We start from the raw sequence: 21,917 nt of genomic DNA on the forward strand, positions 1-21,917 counted from the left end.
GTTTTTTTATAGACATACTATAAAAGTATACAGTTAGCGAAATGATTATGGATGTGGAAAACGTACAATTAGCCTGTCATCACGTGTTTCAGGCTAGCTAAAGAGCTAGTTTAGCAACCAAACTAAACCTGCAGAGGTGAGGAAACAAACTATATAAAACTGCAACGCGTGAAAGATTTAAAACAAAAAAAATAACTTTTAATAGCAAAAGTTGCAACAAATTAAAACATTTGAATACATTCAATTTAAGAACAATTTTTTTTAGGCTTTCAAAATTAATTTTTTGGAGCCCCTAAAGGGCCATTGATAGAAAAAAAAATGGAGGAAAAAAAAGTAAAAAAAAAATTTTGAAGTAAAAAAAAAGAAGAAAAAAAAACTAACAGGTGCGCACCAGTTAGTTTCAGGTGCGCACCAGTTAGTATCAGAAGATATCAGATAGTTGACTTGCTTGCTCATTGTGCACCAAATAGCTACAGTTGTCTTTAGAATGGCTAAAGTTGAGGATACAGACCTTGTAAACTTTCTGAAAACACGAAATATTACTGACAATGTCTTAATGTCACCTGAAACTAATTGGTGCGCACCTGAAACTAACTGGTGCGCACCTGATACTAACTGGTGCGCACCTGATACTAACTGGAGCACACCTGAAACTAACTGGTGCGCACCTGAAACTAACTGGTGCGCACCAGTAATTTTTTTCCTTTTTTACTTAAAAAAAAAATGTTTTACTCCCAAAGAATTTTTTTTTACTTCAAAAAAGTCTTTTTTCCTCCAGTTTTTTTTTTTTTATCAATGGCCCTTTAGGGGCTCCGTAGCTTTCCTTAGATCTATCCTAGAAATTCTGCAGCCGATGGAACACAGAGGAACAAATAAAGACGATTGTTTTTTTCACGGACTGAATTCAGAGATTGTAGAAGACTGTAGAACGTTCTCTGCTTCGATGCTTTTGCATCATTTAGCTCAGCTGACAAACTTCATCAATTCTCACCAATTATTTCACAATTTTTGGCTGTTTTACAACCAGAATACTTCAGTTTTATTTATTTAGTCTTTACTTTTGCCAGGCCACAGTTGAAAGTTGAAATTTCTTCTCTTAATCTGTGTTGCCTGGATAAAAAGTGTAATTATTCCTCTTTTTTTTACCTTAAATGAGACAAACTATCTGAAAATGTTCCCACACTCCGGTTTAAAGTGATTTAAGGAAAGAGCAAGTCGTCCCATTCTCCTGTTATTTACATTTCCCTTAAAAACCTGTAAATAAAGCTCCCCATGATCACTAACTGTAGCTTCTCTTCTTTGTGTCCAGTGCCCTTTTTTTTTTTTTTAAATAAATGATTGATTTCTTTCAAGTTCCTGCTCCACGTTTGTGTGAAAGTAACAGAGTTTTTGCTTTTTTTCCTCTAAATTCACAGAAAAAACATGCAAAAATGCACAAGTCCTCTAGTTTAAGTCTTATACTATGATTAAATACATATTGATAACATGTTAGTTAATCCACGCCTTTGACGTGGATTAGGTGCGTTCAACACAGAGATGTTAGATGGCATAATCTGGTTAATCTGGACCAAAGGAACCCAAGTTTCAGATTCTCCCTCAGTGGTACAAAAATGGCTTAAAGTGGTTCCAGTTTTTGTCAGGAAAACTACATTGTAGTGCAACTTTAACACACTTGAGCCTCCTATAGGAGGTCTGTGTCATTATGTAAACACAAATACATTGTTTAGTAATACACAACACAAATGCCATCCAAAAAAAACCTTAAATTATGAAGAAGCAGCTGATGATTGAAGAGAGAAGTGAAACTAAAGTAACATCAAGAGCAACTCTCAAGTTCACATTTGACTAAATAAATTCATAACTTTTAATTTAAAGTCGTTTTCAGACTTTGATCGAGTGTTAACGAAGACTAAATCCCTTAAAGTGAGTCGTCCCGCAGATAATTGTGTTTTTATACATCAGGTGTTTCCTTCAGTGGGCGGGGCTTCCATGTGGGCGGGGCTTCCCTGCTGGATGCAAACAAAAAGGTTTGCAGCTCTCTATGCTGACGTAAGCTAGCATGAGCTCTTTGAAGCTCCACAGTAAAATGTATTTTAGTACAAATATGATAACTAACAAACAGGAGCAGAGGAATGTATGACCAAATATGGTCTGTTTCCTGTTGTCGTCAGCAGTGAACTGATGTCAGTAAATGTCATTTAACTTCCTCTTCAGGTTGTTTTAGTCTGCATTTGTCGTTTCTGTTGAGGTTTTTCTGAACAGCTCAGGCAGCAGCATTTATAAAACGCATTTCTTTCGAGTTTAGCGAGACTTTAACCTAAAGACGAAAGCTTTTATGAACATTTAAAGCTGTTCGTTACAGATTCTGTGAATTGAGTTTGATCCTCATTGAGTAAAAAAAGAATCAAATTGTTTGGTTTTTAAATAACTTATTGAATCAAATCCTTTTTTACTGTTTCATTATACAAATACATTCTTTGCAAATCAAACAATTTGATTTCTTTTGATTCTTTTATCACATTCATTTCACAAACTAAGCTAAGATTTTAATTCAAAACATGCATAAGGCTCTTTAAAAGTCTTCATGAGATCAAATCATCACTTTTGTTGACTTGGAATCAATGGTTGAATATTAACCTTCCTCAGAAATGAATTAAAGTAATTGCAGTGGAAATAAAATGTTGTTTTTTCTGCAAACATGAACCTGAGAGGTGCTCTTATTTTGAAAAGGCTCTGATTAAAGCTAGAGGTTTCTAGCATCAGTTTCTGAACTGATGTTGAAGCGCTGGAGAGTCTTCAGTCAGAAACTGTGAGCCTCTTCCTCCGATGAGGCTGAAAGATGAAGCTTCTGAAGGGAGGTGCAGGCCCCGCCCCCTCCTCCAGGAGGACCTCTCCTTCTGAAGGAGGTTCTAAAGTCACTGACCTCCTTTGGCCCAAACTGTCTTCCCTGTGAAGCTTTTCGGTCTTTTCTCAGTGCCGGACGAAGGAAAGGCGGAAAACGTGTGGTCAGAGATGTGGGTGGAACTAAAGCGGACGGCAGGGAGAGCGTAGGAAACGGTGAATGAAGAGAAAAAGCTCCTTTTGGAACAGATGACCTCTAGATGACCTGCAGACGACCTCTAGATGACCTCTAGATGATCTGCTGATGACCTGCAGATGACCTGCAGCTCATTGCAGCAGACCTGCTGGTCTTTGACCTCTTCGGAGCTTTTTGGCAGCAGATCAAGCCCTTCCATCCCTCTCACTGTCCCGAGGACGGATGGAGAGGAAGAGGAGCAGCGTTCATGACGAAGCTGTCAGGCCGAGGTAACTGAGGAAGGAGTGTTTGCTGGAGAACGAGGAGGAGGAGGATGAAGGAGAGCGAGCTTTCAGGGAGATGAGGGTGGTGATGGGGAGGAGAGGAGATAAATCCCTCCATCCTGTGCGGTCAGAGAGCGCCGGCTGCAGAGGAGAGGAAGAGGAGGAGGAGGAGGCAGTGTGTGCGCTGGACGGCGTGTGCAGCCGCTGCACGTGTTTGTTGGAGCGCTGGCTGTCTGTGTGTGCGTAGGAGCGGTGAGTGTGCACGTCGCCGGGCGCGTCGGCGGCGTTCCCGTGCATGCCATGCTTCACCTTGCAGTGCAGCCGCAGACTGTCCCGCCGCTTGGCGCTGTAGGGGCACAGCTGGCAGGTGAAGGGGCGCTCCCCCGTGTGCACGCGCACGTGCTCCACCAGCTTGTTGGCTGTCCGTGTCAGGTGACCGCAGCGGTCGCACCGGTACTGGTTGCCTTGACGATGACCCTGGAAGTGAACCTGCAGCTCCTGTTGCCCTGGAAACGACCTCTGGCAGATGCGGCAGCAATGTTCTGAGCTGGTCTTTTCCGCCTGGGTTGCCACGGCAACTGCCAGGGCACTGCTGGAGGGGGCGGGAAGGGCAACACCGGATCTGAGAGGGGAGGGGACACGCCGACCAGGACACGGAACAGTGACTTTAGGGGAGGGGCTTCTGCTGCTTGAGCTTTACTACACACACACACTCACACAACAACACACAGATACTCACACACACTCAATGCATGTGCACAGAGCACACGCACACAAGACCCTAACACACACCCACATGTACACACAACAAACGCACACACACACACCCCTGCACAATGACACACACACAACAACACACACAAATACACGCCTCCCACATCCACATGGACACACAAACAACCATGCATACATGTACACACAACACACGCATATGCAGACACACACACCCCCCTTGCACAATTACACACACACAAACACACACACTCATACACAAGTTCACAACTCATACAGATATGCACCCAACATGAATGTGCACGTGCACACACACAGTAACACACACAACATACATGCACATTCACACACATGCTCTACACATGAACACACAAACACTTCTTGAAGCCATATCTCTGTACAGTAGCCATCTTAAGGGGTGGAGTCAAATACTAAGCTCCGCCCTTGGACTCCACTTTAAAATTAGAGTTACAGCCGATTGAAGTTAAACTGAGACACATTGGAAGATGATGAGAAATCTAATCTGATTTTTGAGAAACTCTGGATAATCTGATTATCAGACTGATAATCAGATTATCAGACTGATAATCAGATTGCCGTTTTTTTTATTTATTCAGATTCACTCACAACTTTTGTTGCACAGAAGAACAAAGAATAGCATTTAAAAAAATACTTAAAACATTAATTAATTAAAACTTCTCTTTTAAATTTAGGATAACTTGACAGAAATATCAGTTTGGGGGAAAAAGGAAGAAGTTCCTTCAGAGATCCTGGATCCAAATAAATCTGTTCCTGATGCCCTCAGAGTTTGGTACATTCAACCAACTTTTCAATCAGACTCAAATCAAATCAAACTTTCATAAATAGATTCATTTAGGCTCCATGAACTAACAAAGTGTTTGTTTTTTATTGTGTTTAGAATCTGTCACAGGACAGAAAACGGGTTTTCTGGGCCCTGAACTCACCGGGCGTCCCCTGCGTCTCCCTGTAGGTGCGTTTCCATGTGACCCCTCATCTCTGCCTCCTGATTGGTGGAGTGGCCGCAGACGCAGCAGTGCAGCGAGAAGCAGCTCTGCTCCCACTGGCGATGCTCTGTCAGGTGACTCTGGAAAAGGGCGTGGTCCTCTGTTTCAAAGCCACACATGTGACACCTGAAGGAGACGGACAGGAGACGTGAAGACCCCCCCTCCGACCAGACAAGCGGGGGTTACCATAGTAACGGGAACACTAGTCTAAGTAACGATTCCTATTAGGATAGAATGTTAGCAAAGTGTATCGACATTTTATTTGACACAGAGAAATTACCCAGAATTCAAAAAATTGCTCTACATTCTACTGACGGCCAGTAAGAAAACAATAACCAGAAATTGGCTTCAACCGGAATAAAGGACTGGCTTGACGTTGTACAAACAACTTATTCAATGGAAAGAATTTCTCTCTCACTAGAAATACAACTGGATGTTTTTTACGCAACTCGGTCTAAATGGACAGAATATATAAAGTCTATAAGATCTATGAGATTACGTGAAGTTCACAGAAATTGTGTAATACCATTTATGTTTGAAAAATCTCTATTTTCATTTAAAACTAAAAAAGCAAGAACATTGTAGTCTATCATTTATCATGTGCTTTTCAACATTTGAAAAATGCTACAAGAACATGTTAAAAACACCTCATAATTCTTAGTTTCTATTTGTCCCTTTTCTCTATTATAATGTATCTTCATCAAACTTCATCTGATTGCGTTTGAGACTCCAGTTTTATTAAACAAACCCCCTAATATTCTGAGATTTTCTAGCGTTCATTTGTTCCTGTCATGTTCCATCAACAGTCTCTCAGTTAGAAAGGGTCAAAAGTAGAAAAATTAAGAAGTTACCTGAAGAAGTAAGAGCAGCCCATGGTTGGATCTCTGCTGGGCCTGGTCCGGGTTTCTGTGGGGAATAAAAAGATGTTTAGAAATCAGCCAAGTGACTCGTGAAACAGGTCTGTTAATGAGGAGTCCCTCTGGAGGTTATTACGGTTTAACTTCTACCAGACTGCAGGCTGTGCCATTTCCCTTCACTACCTCCTTTGTTATGGAGCCAGGGGGCAGCCTTAACTCAGAACACTGACACAAGCCAACACAGCATAACGTGGTCCCTAAAAACGAATCTATCTGTGAGGGAAACTGGGTTGTCTGGGTCCGTGTGGGTCGTTGAGACGAGTGGCCACACCTTAGGGGAGCGCAGGTGTGTTGTGCTGTTTCCTTACGTGTCGTACGACCACTTCAAAGGAGGTCATGAAAATGGAACGTACCATTTTCATGAATCTGGTAAGTGTATTGTCAAGTATTCATAAAGATAATGGAGGTCACACTCTGATCGTGATTGTCAGTGAGGTACACTGGCTGTACACTGGCGCCTTACTGACCACGCATAAATGCTGCACGCACAGAGTGTGGACGCGATACTCAAGTGTCTTTAGGACATCCACACAAACTACACACTGATTGAGTCGTTTTCTCCTTGCTGTTTGAACAAAAATGCACCACTGTTTTCTGCGCCTGAGCCTTTTGGTTTTCTGGTTCATCTTGACGTTATGGACATCTTATTCAGCTGACTCTACAGCATGCGCCTCACTCTTCCAGGTAACCAAACATCCTCTGGGTTTCTTCATAGTTCCTATCTGCCTGTGAGACCTGAAGTCTCCTGTAACTGTCCTAAAAATCCAATATGCCGCTTTGTTTTGGTTCAGTCAAGGGTTTTCTTTCCTCTCTGTACCGTCTACGCTCATTGGTCCAATGTTACTGCCACTTAGATATATTAGGTGTGTATTCTCATGATACAAATATGAATAAATGTTTCACTCAATCCAATCACAGAACTTTATGTCATATATGTTAAAACGGGGGTGGATAGCTGATCAGCACCCACTGTAGCATAAATCTGGCTGATGGGTTCAGGTCCAAACAGAATACAAGTACATAATCCAGTATGTAATTGGTATATATCAGAGATGTCCCACCTCAGGCCTCAAGGCCTTCAGTCTTGCTTCTTTTTCAGTTTTTCCTGCCCCCAATAGAAAGCTGCGATATCAGGGGTGTTAGGAAAAGAAGCAGGAAAGTTTCCCCCAAGGCCTGGACATCTGTTATGGTGTCTACCATCCTTGATGGTAAATGATATCTTCTATTCAGGTCTTTAAAAGTTAAGAAATGTTCAATGTTGATGCACATCTATGAACATTCATTCCATTCTTCCTGTGTGTTTTAGTGAGATTTTCTTTTATCCAGTCCGGCTGATGCAGAACCCTTATGGTCGTCAACAGGTGGCAGACACATGAGGGTCCTTCCACAGGCTAACCATCTTCTCTGCAGTAATCCGTGCTGCATCTTGCATTTTCCATCATCCAATAGGTGGGAATTCTTGCTTGAACAAGCTTTTTGAATTTTAGCCACCATGGCAGCTGTGGTTGGCTCTTAGAATAGACGGCCATAGCACCAATTAGTTTATGGTGTCAACCACAAGCTTATCCAATGCTATCCAGCTTCTGCCTTATTACAAACCAGCATGAGAAGAACCCTTTAATGATCTGGTGGAGAACATCCTGTTCCTACTACGTCTGGGAACTGCATTCCTTTTGCACCGCATGCTTGTGTAACTCCTAAATTTATTTTTCAGGTCTCTCTACGAGACTTAATGAGTGTGCTACAAACCCAAATCCCAACCTGAGTAACCTTCAGTGACCATCTGCTTCCCATCTGACCTGTAGGTTGCGTTAGATCCCGTCAGGCCGTCGGTCCGTCCAGGCTGACAGTCAGTCATTTTTAATCACTGCACGTTACGGGGCAGCCAAGCACACCGACGATCCGCGTCACACGGTGACTCAATATGTGATGATAAGAAAACAGCCCCAGGAGACGACTATCAATATTCAAAAATCTACACCCCCTCAAAGAAAACAGGAGCAGCTGCACGGTCAGGCTCATCCATTCTGTGTTGAATTCAAACACGCTGGCGATCATGTGCTCGACTGTGACATCTGTACTCGTTACGCTCCAAACTTTATTGTCATTTCACACTAACGCCTGTCGCCATTGTATCTCTTTATGAAGAAAACATTATGAACCTGTTCCTGTAAATTAAAGGAGAAAACATCCGGAAAGAGACACACAAAAACCATAAAAACAGGGTGGTTTTTTTACACACCAGGCGCCATCCATAAAGGAGAAATGGGTGAAGACAATCCTTGGATGATAAAATAGAAAAACAAATACCGGTATCTGGAATTATTGAGAAGAATATACGAATTCTGCTGCCTGATTTGTTTCTACTCAGAAACAAATGCAGTGACGTCTCCCAGACTTGGACAAGACGTCAAAGGCAATCTGTGAAAAGGCAGGGTACACGGTGTACAGATGACCAACAAACAACATTAATTAAACATGTTCCCCAGTTCTGGTAAAATCCCAGGAGTCTCACACACAAAGATGGGGTCAGTTCCTATAGACGCCACCATTGATGCATTAGGAGTCAAGAGACACAACTGTGCCACAAAACAACTGCAGCTACAGCAGGTAACATGCCTGTAGACCACATGAACAGAGTGAAGGGCTGCTCTGATCTGGACGTCCAATAGTTTCACACACAAACAAAGAAAAACACTTTGAACTCCATTTCATAACCCGACTCGTAGAGGATTGTGTTAGTCAAAGCAAAACACTGATATGCACAATTAAAATCTCACAACTGCAATATGAGTGATTAGAAGACGCAAAATTTAGTATGACAGAAAGGTGGCTGATAACTGGCGTGACTTTTGGAATAGTACAGTTTTTATCTAACATCCCCTTTTTAAGCTCAATGTTTCCTTAGAACAGATTAGTTGCCCCTCTTCTTCAGTGCATGTGCTTCCAATGGTGCACCGCCGAAAATGTTAACTCCTAGTTTATAAACATAGCTGCTTCTGTCATGCATAAATCAATAATTTTTGTAGATTCTATAACTACGCCCGGCGCCACAAATCAGAAAAAAAAAATCTGCTATGTGTAACTTGATCTTTCTATAGAAGGTCCAAGTAGTTGAAACACATTAAGTTGTAATTTTTTATCAACATGTTGGTTCTGAAACATCTACAGGTAAACTGGTCAACAGTTAGAAACTATCAACACTTCCTCCATCAGATACACAAGAACGCTTTACAAGGTAAAGAATCATTCTCATTGCACTGAGATTAGACAGATTATACAATAATTAGATCTGTGATAATCCAACAATGAGATATCAGATAATCTAATAATAAAACATCAGATAATCCAATAATGAGATATCAGATAATCTAATAATGAAACATCAGATAATCCAATAATGAGATATCAGATAATCTAATAATGAAACATCAGATAATCCAATAATGAGATATCAGATAATCTAATAATGACATCTATGATAATCCAATAATGAAATATCACATAATCTAATAATGATACATCAGATAATCCAATAATGAGATATCAGATAATTCAATAACAAGAAATCAGATAATCCAATAAAGTGATATCAGATAATCCAACAATGAGATATAAAATAATACAACAATGAGTTATAAAATAATCCAATAATAAGACAGCAGATATACTAATAATGAGATCTATGATAATCCAATAATGAGATATCAGATAATCCAATAATGAGATATCAGACAATCCAATAATGAGATCCATGATAACCCGATGAGATACACTTTAATCCCATAATGAGAAATCAGATAATCCCATAATGAGATCTATAATTATCTAATAGTAAGATTTATGATAATCCAATAATGAGATCTATGAGAATCCCATAATTTTATTTCAGTTAATCCAATAATGATACTTCAGATAATTTAATAATGAGATCTACGATAATCCTATAATGAGATCTATGATAATCCCAATCTTTAGATAACAGTTAATCCAATAATGAGGTATCAGATAATCCAATAATGAGAAATCAGATATTCTAATATTTAGATCTATGATAATCCAATCATTAGATTTTAATTAATCCAATAGTGAAATTGATGATAATCCGATGAGATATAAAGAAATCCAATAATGAGATATATGATAATTGGATGAGATATAAAATAATCCAATAATATGACATCAGATAATCTAAAAATTAGATGTACGATAATCCAATAATTAGATCTAGGATAATCAAATAATGAGATCTATGATAATCCAATAATGAGATCTATAATGATCAAATAATTAAATCTATGATAATCCAATAATGAGATATATGATAATCCAATAATGAGATATCAGATAATCCAATAATTAGATATCGGATAATCCAATAATGAAATATCAGATAATCCAATAATGAGAAATCAGATAATCTAATATTGAGATCTATGATAATCCAATAATGATATCTCAGTTAATCCAATAATGACATCCATGATAACCCGATGAGATATACATTAATCCCATAATAAGACATCAGTCTTATCTTTAATTATCTAATAGTAAGACCTATGATAATCCAATAATGAGATCTATGATAATTCCATAATTTTTTATCAATTTATCCAATAATGATACATCAGATAATTTAATAATGATATCTATGATAATCCAATAATGAGATCTATGATAATCCCAATCTTGAGATATCAGTTAATCCAATAATGAGATATCAGATAATCCAATGATGAGAAATCAGATAATTTAATGTTGAGATCTATGATAATCCAATAATGAGATTTTAATTAATCCAATAGTGATATCTATGAGAATCCGATGAGATATAAAGAAATACAATAATGACACATTAGATAATCCAATAATAACATATATAATAATCTAATAATGAGATCTATGATAATCCGATGAGATATAAAATAATCCAATAATGTGACATCAGATAATCTAAAAATGAGATGTACGATAATCCAATAATGAGATCTATAATAATAAAATAATGAGAACTATGATACTCCAATAATGAGACATCAGATAATCCAAAAATTAGATCGATAATAATCCCAAAATGAGATATCAGTTAATCCAATAATGAGATCTAACATAATACGATGAGACATAAAACAGTCCAATAATGAGAAATCAGATAATCCAATAATGAGATCTATAATAATTCAAGAATGATATGTCGAATAATGCGATATTGAAATTTCAGATTTTCTAATAATGTGTTATAAGATTTTCAAAATAGATAATAAATATCAGTTTATCCAACAATGGAACATAAGGATATCAGATAACGAGCATCAGATAATCCGAGAATGGTTTATCAGATGAGAAAAACTAAATTTGAGATTGTGCGTGGTAAAATACGAGAAAGATATGTCAGATAGATACTACCCTGGCATATTCCATGTCAGATTGATACATTTAGTAGTTTTACATTTGAATTTGTGTAAATAAAAGTCAGGGAGCTGCTGGTAAACTTCAGTTTTAGTGGTTAAGGGGGACAAAGATGTTTACAAAACAATCGCTTTGGCTCAGGTATAATTTACATCCTCTGTACAGTTAGTAAATACATATACTGTAGGATTTGAGTTGAGATATACTAGTCAAATAAAATGTAGTTTTTCTTGTCATCATTACAGATACCTTATTTTTTTAAAGTAGAAACTGATACATTACACCATAACACATTTCTGATTCCTATTTGTTTCCCTTAATTTTACCCCTAAAAAAAATGGTATCTTCCACATTCTGACTGAATATGCTTCATCCTGGTTTCTCGTGACTGAAAAGAGAGCAAGCAGAGAAGTATCCTCAGACACCAAGACTGGACAGTCCTGGACCAGTTCCAGACTGTGTGGAACCCAAAGGTGAAACATCAAAACCATCTGTATAATTGTACCCCTTAAAGGTTCCTCGGTTGTCTACAAGACTGTTTTGAAACCATGAAACCATCACGAGAACAGAGGTGTGTTCGCCCATTTCTCTGGTAGAAAGCTGTTGGTAAATGTGCGGTGAAACGCATAAGTGTGCAGTCACACCACTGTGTTCACAAAGACGGAGAATGCAGGAGTGAGTGCAGCCTTTTACCAGGTGGAGTGTCCTTGGAAGTCAAAGGTTTGAGAGGGTAGAAGTGCTCCATGGTCACCTTCAGAGCGGCACTGCGGCGAGGGAGACAAAGGCAGAGCGTCATCAACCGGCCGAGCGGCAAAAGTCCACAGGAGACAGGAAGGCGGCTTCTACCTGTTTCTAGTAGGCGGAGTCATCCTCCCCACCTGCTGGCTGCTGGACTTACCGACTCTCTCTGAGGAAGAACAACATCTAGTCATTCCAATGAAATCGCATAAAAGAGACCAAAAAGCAGACATCAAAATAAAAAACGATAACTAGTAAAGTTGTTGATTTGATCTGTCGCAGGATAATTACTAAAGCGCACTGCCCACTTTATTAGGAACATTTAAAGCCACTCAATGCAGCAGCTGGACCGTAAAATCCACTTTACGATCTTTGAATATCTGGAGGCTTCAGCTCCGCATCATCAAAACAGAAGAAACTTCCGGATTTCTTTACGGCTGTGGAGAAACTGAAGGGACTTGAACCCTGAATAATAGAAAATGTACTGATTAGTATGTAAACAAAAAAAATGAACAGGGAAAAATATCAACACGTGCTAAATTTACAGCCAAAAGTTATCAGAAAAAGAATTCTAACAGACGTAAAGAGGTGTTTTAGAATTTTGGTTTAATTGTAAAAACAGAAAAGTGTTTGCAACAGAAAATCCAGAAATTCCAGGAAATGCGGGATTCGCTATGGTCCTGATAAATTCTAAAGATGCTCAAATGAAACTGAATGAAATAAAAGTTTTATGTTAAATGAGCCAATTAGCTCAACAAGGTTAATAAAAAGTGAACTAAGTCACTCTGAAAAGGTCATCTAAATCACAGAATATGTCAAACCTTTAAATATCTGCAGAAATGGAACAAACTTCAAATCCTTGGTCACATTCGGCTGTCTGCATGTGAACCTGTTCAGGAAATATTCCGACCGTAGATCGCTCTGTGAGCCCGTAGAAATGCAAACGCACATTTTCTCTACGGGCATGCTGCGGGCGACAGGCTAAGGTGAACACGTTTACAACACGTAGGGAAGGATATGTAAAGGGGAAGTAGATGAGACGCAGGCGCGCTGTGCACATTGGTCATTTTTTCTACCAACCCAAACCCTACGCACCGCGCAGGGAGCCGTTTAGTGCTGTTCAAGTGACAGGTTTGTGTGGGCCTCCCACGGGCATCTTACAGGAGTCCTATGGGGGTGTACTAGGGGCGGCCGTGGTGCAGCGGTAGGGCTGTCGACACATGATCATAATATTGCAGGTTTGATTCCCGCCCATGAGTCGATGTGTCCTTGGGCAAGACACTGAACCCCACCTTGCCTCTGGTGGGGTTGGCCAGTGTTCACCAGCAGAGCTACCACCAGTGTCTGACTGGGTGAATGGGACTGTGACTGTAAAGCACTTTGGGCCTTGTGGGTAAAAAAGCTCTATATATGTGTACGCCATTTACCATTCCTACAGTAGTCTACAGGTGTCCTACGGGCACTTACATATAACATCTCAAGTAGCCAGTACTTGCACCTTACTAACGACAAAAGGATTGAGTACGGACACCAAACAACAGCATCACTTGCACGTCATAAGTTCATGTAACTTCTATAACCTTAAGAATACTTCACGATACACACACGATACACGACAACGGTAGGTCTTCATGATGTCCTTTAAGGTGGTTGTACAAGCCTAAAGGGAACTGCAAGACACACCTGCGCTCCCCTTAAAGTCCCACTCTGATGGTCTTTTGATTCATTTTCAAAGCGTTTCCAGTGGTCTCTTAATTCTAATGACGCCGTTTTTAGCCAAAACAAACAAACCTGTGTCGTTTTCTAGAACATAGTTTCTGCAGAAACTTGATTAGAAATTCACCTCCGAGTTGTGGGCGGGACCATTGGCGCGGAATAAGCTTGATAATGACATATAAAGAGCCTTCCCAATCATCACTGTCCTGCTAGTTTCTGCACTAAATCAGATCATAGGAGCTCAAGAAAACAATCACGCCGTCCCAATGGCTGCTCCTTTGGGGGCGCTGTTGCCTAAAACAACCCTTGACCAGGAAACAAAAAACAAAACCAGAAAATCCGACCACTTCTCTAACCGTGATGCATTTGCTGTAACTCATTACAAACGTTTATGCTACACTCACGCGCGATGGAGAGGCAGCAGAACCTCATGCCGACATCTGATTTTTTGGAAATCGTTGGCTTGGTCATGACTGTAGACGGCGGCAGTCATGTGTCAGTCAGTTAGATGGGAATGACGCCTTTAGGAAATCAAGCGGCCCCAGCAGCTCTGATTAGACGATGTGTAAATGTCTCCAGACGGCGGTTGTCCATATCAAGTGCCAGCGGTCGCCCCTACCAAATTATATGCAAGACCCATGGTGGCCGCGATCGCCAGATTGGCGTCCAGTCCTCGCCAGGCTCCTGGCCCGTGTCTACAGCCTTCGTCGAGTGCCTGCACCACGGGTACCGTATGCTTTTCAACAATCAGACGGTGGCAGTGGGACAGCAGTCTGAAATCGGCCGATCATCAGACAAATTTGGAAACCTTGGTGACCTTTCCATTAGTCAATGATGGCACTGCTGCCTTCCTGCCACCCGCCTATCACTGGACCGCCACTGCGTGACCTCCTAATGTGCCCGGGCAGCCTAAAGTCTCAGCGGCCAGCGTGTAAAAATGCAACTACAGCCTCCTGCCGCGCAGCCACCTGCTGAATTTGCTGTAAAACTTGCATTGAAGTCGCCGCGTAGAGGCATTCTGGGATATGTGGCCATAATTTTACCCCCGAGATATTTTGCAACTTTTTCCTGATTTTTCTGTTTTCGGATAGCTGCTTTCCTCATAATCTGATCATTGATAACCTTTAGGTCACTTCTTGGATGTGTTGTGCACTTTGGACAGTCCACTAAACATTCACACTGAAGTGAACGGGGACCTTCCTCACCATGCAGACCAGATTCACTTGTTTGATCCAAAGTGAACTTGTCCTCTGAAAGGAGTCCTAGAGCTGCTCAAAGCTGTGACCGTAGAGACCAGAAGACCGGAGGGGGGTACTGACCTGAGAGCTGGTGCAGCAGGGTGGAGGCCAGGTTCACCGACATGTCTTGCCACAGGACGGCTCGGAGGCATTGGTCCTCCATCTTTGCCCCAAAAAGAAGCTGCTCGTCCGTTGGCGCCACAGAGAAAAGCTGGGCGGCCATCTTGGCTCCATGCAGAAACTTGTTGCCGGTCTTTGGACCTGATACAGGCCTCTCTGCAACTGTTGCTTTGACAGAAAGCTGCTCCTCCATGCTGGCTCCAGACGGAAGGTGGGAATCCATTCTGGCTCCAAAGACGCTACAATCCTCCACTTTCATTCGTACATGACTCTTGTTAGCCTTGGAGACATCGAGCTGGGACTTTGAACCCGTCTGGAAGCTTCCACCACAGAGCCTGTCCTCCGTCTGCAGTCCGAGGAGGTACTGACCTGACATTCTAGATCCAAGGAGGCACTGATCAGCCAGTCCGTTTCCAGGGAGACCGTCCTCCTCGGTTTTAACGGTGAAGAGATGCTGGCATTCCGTCCTTAACGTGGAATCAGGAATGTCCTCTTTAATCTGTTGGTTTTCAGCCATGGTGCCGATCTCCATGGGCTCCTCTTCCTCTTTGACCCGTAACACATGGCTGCTGACCTCCTGCCGCTCTGAAGGATTTGGAAGAAAAGCACTTTTATTGGCAATAAAACATCTTAGAACAACGATAAACAAGCTTTTGTAAACAATTCAATCTGTTTTCAAAATGAGCTTTTATTAAGCCGACTGATGGAGAACCCTGGAACCTAGCAACCCTTATTTTGAAAGAGCTGGTGGCAGGAAATGGAGGTTCTGTACCTGCCAACTTCCTGAGCAGATCCGACGCCAGCGTGTCGGCTGCCGTGCTGCTGTCAGGAGTATGGGTGAGGGACGGCGGTTCCGGACTGGCGCCGGGCCCGTCCGGGGACAAGGCCACGCCCGGCTCTTCCTGCTGCCCCGGATCCTCGCCGCTTCCAGGAAACAGGCACGTTTTCTGGGTGGCTTCTGGAAGAAGAAAAGATCATCTATGGCCATCGTTCCTCTCCTGATAGTTTGGTTTTTTTTTTAGATCTTTTTTGAAATCTCTTCTGGCTCCAACATGGCGACGTCCATGTGTTGAGGAAAATGGCGACTGCTTTGACTTTCTTTGGTTGGAGCTGGACATAAACCGTCTTGTGTCCAGTTCTCCCATAAGTCAAGGGTCAAACCATTTGACCCAATCTTTGGGCCTCACTGATGAAGTACTGTAGATGTACTACTACTTTAGTTTTTATCGTTACCTGTTGAAACTACGAGTGTTTTCCTTCACTTCCCTACAGACACTGTTTTAGTTAGAGGAGAGGATGGTGGTTTAATCCGTCTAATGTGGGGAAGTGAAAGGTTTCTTTGGATCAGTGTGAACTTCCTCAGAGTGTGCGAGCTACCTGACAGCCTGATGAGGAGGTCAGACGCCATCTTGGTGCTGACATCAGGGCTGAACAGAGAGGTGGCTGCTGGGAAGGGACTTGAACCGGCGGCGCATGTGCCCAGCGCGCTCTCACTCGGGGCGCGAGCAGCGTCGGTGGTGCGCGTCTTGGCGTGCGCGCCGGCGGGGTGTGAGCGGCGTTTGGCTGCATCCGAGGGAGGCTGCAGCACACTCGACCCACGCTTCATCTTCCAGCGTGTTTGACAAAAAAACTCAGAAAGAGAGGAGGGCAGGGGAGAAGGAGAAGGAGGAGGAGGAAGAGGAGGAGGAGGAGGAAGGCAGTGCTGCTAAAATAAGACGAGTGTGTTTTCCAACATATGGAAGTGGGGAGAGCATCGCAGAGACGGAGGAGAGGAGGTTGCAGAGGATCTGCTGCTGCTGCTGCTGCCTCTCACTGACCTGAAACACAGAGGAGGAGATGATGGAGAAAAGAGGGAGGCGAAGGGACGGATGGGAGGAAGGAGAACAGACGGCATGCAGGGCGGAAGTGGAAAGGGGAGGGAAAGAGAAAGAGGAGCATGAACAAAGTGAATCTGTGAATGAATAAATTATTGAATGCATAGGGCCCGATAATAAGGGGATAGATCACTCCGGTTATCGCCATGGTAACAGACCCCACGTGCCATCTCCCGCCCTGACCTCCACTTCCTAATAACCATCATCCAATTATGATCAATAATCATCAATAAGCACTTCGACCTGTCACCATCTGTTAGTGGTGATCACGTCCTTCCACAAAAATTCACATTCATTTTTATTATTTTAGTTTTTAATAAAAAAAAAATGTATAGGTAAATTTAAATAAACAAAGTTACGAAAAAATATTTTTAAAAATTAGAAAAATAAATAATTTTAAATAAAATGAATACATATGAAGCGTAAATGTGGTAAATCGTGTAAATCGTGTTTTTGTCGGTCCTCCGTTCCTCTCGACCCCGTTTTTCCCTCCGTCTCCAGGCGACCGTGCGCGCGCGGGCTTCCGCCGCCGCCGCATCCGCGCGGACAGCCCAGAATCCCCCGGGGGAACCAGATCCTTTACAACCCCCCCGTCCCCCCCTCTCACCTGCACGGTCCCGGCGGCTCCCCGGTGCCCACCGGTCGGTCGGTGACAGAACCCCCGGAGCCCCGCTGTTAGCTACGGTTCCCGCTGCCACATCATGGCTGAACGGCACTCCGGTAACCCCTCCACACCGACTCACCAAGTCGATTCCCGGTGTGGGATGTCGGTGCTCCGTTCAATTTCACCCCACGCTCCCCTCCCTTTTCCGTTACCGGGAACAAGGGCAGGTGTCACGAACCGTTACCCCCCTCCCCTCCGCCTCCCCGCAACATGGCTGAACGGTAACCCGACCTCACGAGACCTCAGAAGTCCGTTTCACGGGTCACTGATTGTCCCCCAGCAGCCCCCCCCCCCCCCCCCCGCGCTCCGGGACAATGCCACCCCCCCCTCCGGCTTACCTTCCCTCCGTGACTTGCCGGTACCAAGGGGGGCAGGTGGCGCGGGTGGTGGTGCTGCAGTCCGGGGCATAGCCTATTTTTAGACTGGAGATCCGTTCCATGTCAAATTAGCCCTTTTTACCCTCCGGTGCGCGGGTCCCGTTCGGTCCCCCCCCCCCCTCCTCCTTTTTTCTTCCGCATCCGCGGCAGGACAGAAGAGGAGCGGCCGCCGCGAGGATCCGGCCGAGCCCGCGGATGACGGGTCGGTCACCGAGCAGGGCAGATGGAGGTTCCCGCCTCCTCCGTGTCTGCGTGATGCTCGAGGGCAGATGCGGATCCAGAGATCACAGAACGTTCAGTCCGGGAACCGCGCGGGGAACCGTTTTCTTCACCGATAGTAAAGAAAACCGGCTTAGTGAGCCATAATGTGGCTTTAAAAAACCTTTGCTACATAACTTATAAACTGTCTTAGTACTTGTTGCAACAATACTAATAATCTACTATTGAAATATATTATTTCATATTATTTTATTTTCCTACTTTTATTTGAACAGTTAGAAGTTTGTCGATATAAATAGTTTAATGGAAAAAACAATCCTATTGTGCTAACAAAGGAAGCTAATTGTACAGATAACATAAACAGGAATAATATCTGCATCATCATCCATCTGTGTCTTCATCACAAACTGTACACTGGAAAAATACAAAAAAACAACTGACAAAAGCAAGAAAGCGTGGACTAGTTAAGTGAAATTTATATGATTATAAATTACATTAACCCTTTATAGTCCCACTCCGATCATCTTTTGATGTGTTTTTTAAAGTTTTCCCCGTGGTCTTTTAATTTTGACGTTTTTAGCTAAAATCCAATAACCGTCGTCGTCATAAATCCGAAATCCAGCTTCGATGCTCTGTAAACACGGTCATGTGATACAGGCGTTCTTAAACGTGCAGTTAGCATAGGGGGGACTATCACTACCCGATACTAAGGGCTTGTCTGAATTCCCACCCTAACCCCTACAAAGTGCACTATATAGTGCGTTCGCCGTTTTTTGTAGTGCTGTCCGAATCCACAATTCCCTAATCCAGTGCCCTAGAAATTTCCCAGAAGTCTCTGCAAAAAACCAGTGTGCATTGATTCTCACTAGATCGGCGAATATAGACCACAATGCATTGGGGCGGAACTATTTTTGCCAAAAAAACGCATTTAAATTTATTTTTTAAATAAATGTTTTTATCTTCAGAAGACAAATAATCATCGCAAAACGCTCATATTAATTTTGATTTTAACTTCGTGAAATCGATGACGTCATGTCCACGTTAAAAAACCGTAGTTCTGTTCCGACATATGAGAGATTTGGTGTCGTATAATTACAGCTGGGCAAAAACCGCAATTAACAATTTCATCTTCTGATCAATTTTCATGGTACTTTCGTATTTTGAAAAAGACACCACCCATACTGATTGGTCAAAGTTCAACTGGTTTAACTTTCAATTGGCATTCAATGTTTGTGCGGTTTGTACATAGAGCCCGAAAACAGACTCATAAACATGGGTAGCGATACGTGAATGCAAGATTTTGGAATGCGGATGTCCAAAATATGCATATACAAATTTTATGTTGACTTTTCATTGACAGTGGCCCCTTAAACGAGCATTGTTGAGGCTGGTGTGAACGTAGCATGAGTTGCGGGTGGAACCGTTAGTGTGGAGCAACGCCGCCCCCTTCCCCTCCCCATTATTGAGAGCTCTCTATTTTCATGCTCTCCCACTAGCTTACACCCGCTGACACCTCCAACCTAACATTAGAAAGGTGCCAGCTAAGATGAGGAAAACGAAGACGCACAAAACTAATTGCGTAAATGGTTGACGAGTTCAAAGAACATCAGCACTGGAGTTAAAGATCAGGTGTTAAAGGGTTATGACTGTCTCTTACTAGCGCTGACTGTCAGAAGTTGCAATAATTTACCAACCACAAATTTTAATATCATATTTTAGCTAGCATTGTGATAGGTTTAAAAGGTTCTGCAGTTTCTTGTTATAGGTTAGCAGCAAAACAAGACTTTTCAGCAGTTTTTCCGTGTTAGCTTATAAGTATAGCACAAATTTTCACGATTTAAAGTTCTTTTGCATCAATTCAAGACCCGAAATCAGAGTATAATGCTCATTCCTGCTGTCACTCAGCTGATCCATGATGTTAGCTTGCTAATTAGCAATCAAGAACATTGAGTTGTACTAATTTCGTTTTTAAATAGCCAAAATGAAACCCGACATAAACAAATATTTGTCCACACTTTGGTGTAACTACAATCTTGTAATGTGTGATCTATTGTGTAACTGAGATATTTTTGTTGTACCTATACTCTTTAACTGAGTCATGGTTTCAGTTTAACTTTATTCCATATTTTGTGTCACTTTTGCAGCATTTTTTATTGTGACTGGTCCATCATCCTACACGTATTCCTGTTTTCCCGGGATCTAAAGTGATTAATAAATCATTGCAGTTCATTTTTCCTTCAGCTTTTTTGTGAAAGTGTAAGAATGCTTTCGAATAAAATAAACAGTACAAATGGAGCCTTTGGCTCCACCCAAGTAAGTAATCATCAGCCTTCTCTGGAGCCAGACAAGTTCAAACCAGAAAAAAAGGATTTAAAGCAGTTTCTGGGAGATCCTGGAGAGGAGGTGGCAACAGCTGGTGTACATCCTGTTGAGGTGCTGCAGTGGATTTAAGCTTGAAAAAGATGCCACACTAGATAGAAGCTATTTCTCCCAATATAGAAAATACAATACTTATACAATTATACAAAAGTACAAATCGTAAGCTTAAGCCACACATTGTGCTAGCATTATATATATATATATATATATATATATATATATATATATATATATATATATATATATATATATATATATATATATAGTTATATATAGTTATATATAGTTATATTTATCTATTTAGATATATATTTATATCTATATAAATTAATAGATATCTATCTATCTATATATATATATATATACACACACATACATATTTTGTTTAGACAGTCATCATAGTCGATTCATGATGAAACATTCTCTATATCATATGAACCTATGTATCAAGTGACACCAGCTAAAAACTGTACATAATATATAACTAACAATTTTCCCTTTAGATTTGATCAAATTGATTTTAAAAGTTAACAGAGCATCATTTTATTCAAAAGTCCCGGTAGTAAAGGCCTGATGCTAAAAAGCAAGTGAGGCTAGCTTCTGTGCTTTAGCTTGTTTAAGGTAAATGCTAGCAAACACAACTGGTCCTAAATATCCCATTTGTTCCAATATCTAATTGTTAATGTGACTTTTATTTAGTAAAATTTAATGTACATTTGGTTTAAGAGAAACTTGGTTTGGTTTAAGAAAAATTTGCTAAAGAAACCTAGCAAACTTATGCCAGAAATAAGGGTAAGAAGATCTGATTGTGGCGTTCGTCAGTAGCCTATTAAAAAGTACTATTTGAATTTTTAAACTGTGTCCACAAATCATTTCAACATTTTTTCATGTGAATTTTAAACATTAAGTCCAGGGAACTTCCATCGTAGCAGTTTGGGCTAAATTCTAGCACGACTAAAATTTACCTGTAAAAAAGTGTACAAAGCAGCTCAATAGCTGGTTTATTTTTTGGCCTTTTTTTAACATTAAACCGTTATATAAAATGTGAACCAAGCAGTGTGATTCATAAATTTGAGGAGAAAAACTTGCACCTCCATTGGTTCCAGTTCTGAACGTCTCCCTCCTTCAACGCCCTGTAAGCCCCGCCCCCCACACACTTCAGGGAGTCACCCACAGCTCCAGTCTTGGGCTCAAATAATCCAGAAGCTT

The 21,917-nt window shown here is 41.6% G+C and overlaps 1 protein-coding gene across 2 annotated transcripts; it reads right to left on the reverse strand.

The window, feature by feature from the left end:
- Nucleotides 1-778: 778 nt before the first annotated feature.
- Nucleotides 779-18,398, reverse strand: LOC101172442 (zinc finger protein 483). 2 transcript variants are annotated; one of them, XM_023966082.1, is made up of 9 exons: nt 18,072-18,398; nt 16,573-17,012; nt 15,968-16,153; nt 15,157-15,780; nt 12,230-12,290; nt 12,077-12,147; nt 5,909-5,963; nt 4,998-5,183; nt 779-3,922 (listed from the first exon to the last, which is right to left on the reverse strand). In XM_023966082.1, exons 2-9 carry the CDS (start codon nt 16,799-16,801, stop codon nt 3,283-3,285), a joined length of 2,052 nt encoding a protein of 683 aa, XP_023821850.1. In that variant the 5' UTR covers nt 16,802-17,012; nt 18,072-18,398; the 3' UTR covers nt 779-3,282. The 2 variants fall into 2 exon arrangements, with proteins under 2 accessions (XP_023821850.1, XP_023821851.1); XM_023966083.1 differs by lacking the exon at nt 18,072-18,398 and adding an exon at nt 17,677-17,878.
- Between the last annotated feature and the right edge of the window lie 3,519 nt (nt 18,399-21,917).

Source organism: Oryzias latipes, chromosome 18 (genome assembly GCF_002234675.1).
Source record: "Oryzias latipes chromosome 18, ASM223467v1".
NCBI classification, from domain to species: domain Eukaryota; kingdom Metazoa; phylum Chordata; class Actinopteri; order Beloniformes; family Adrianichthyidae; genus Oryzias; species Oryzias latipes.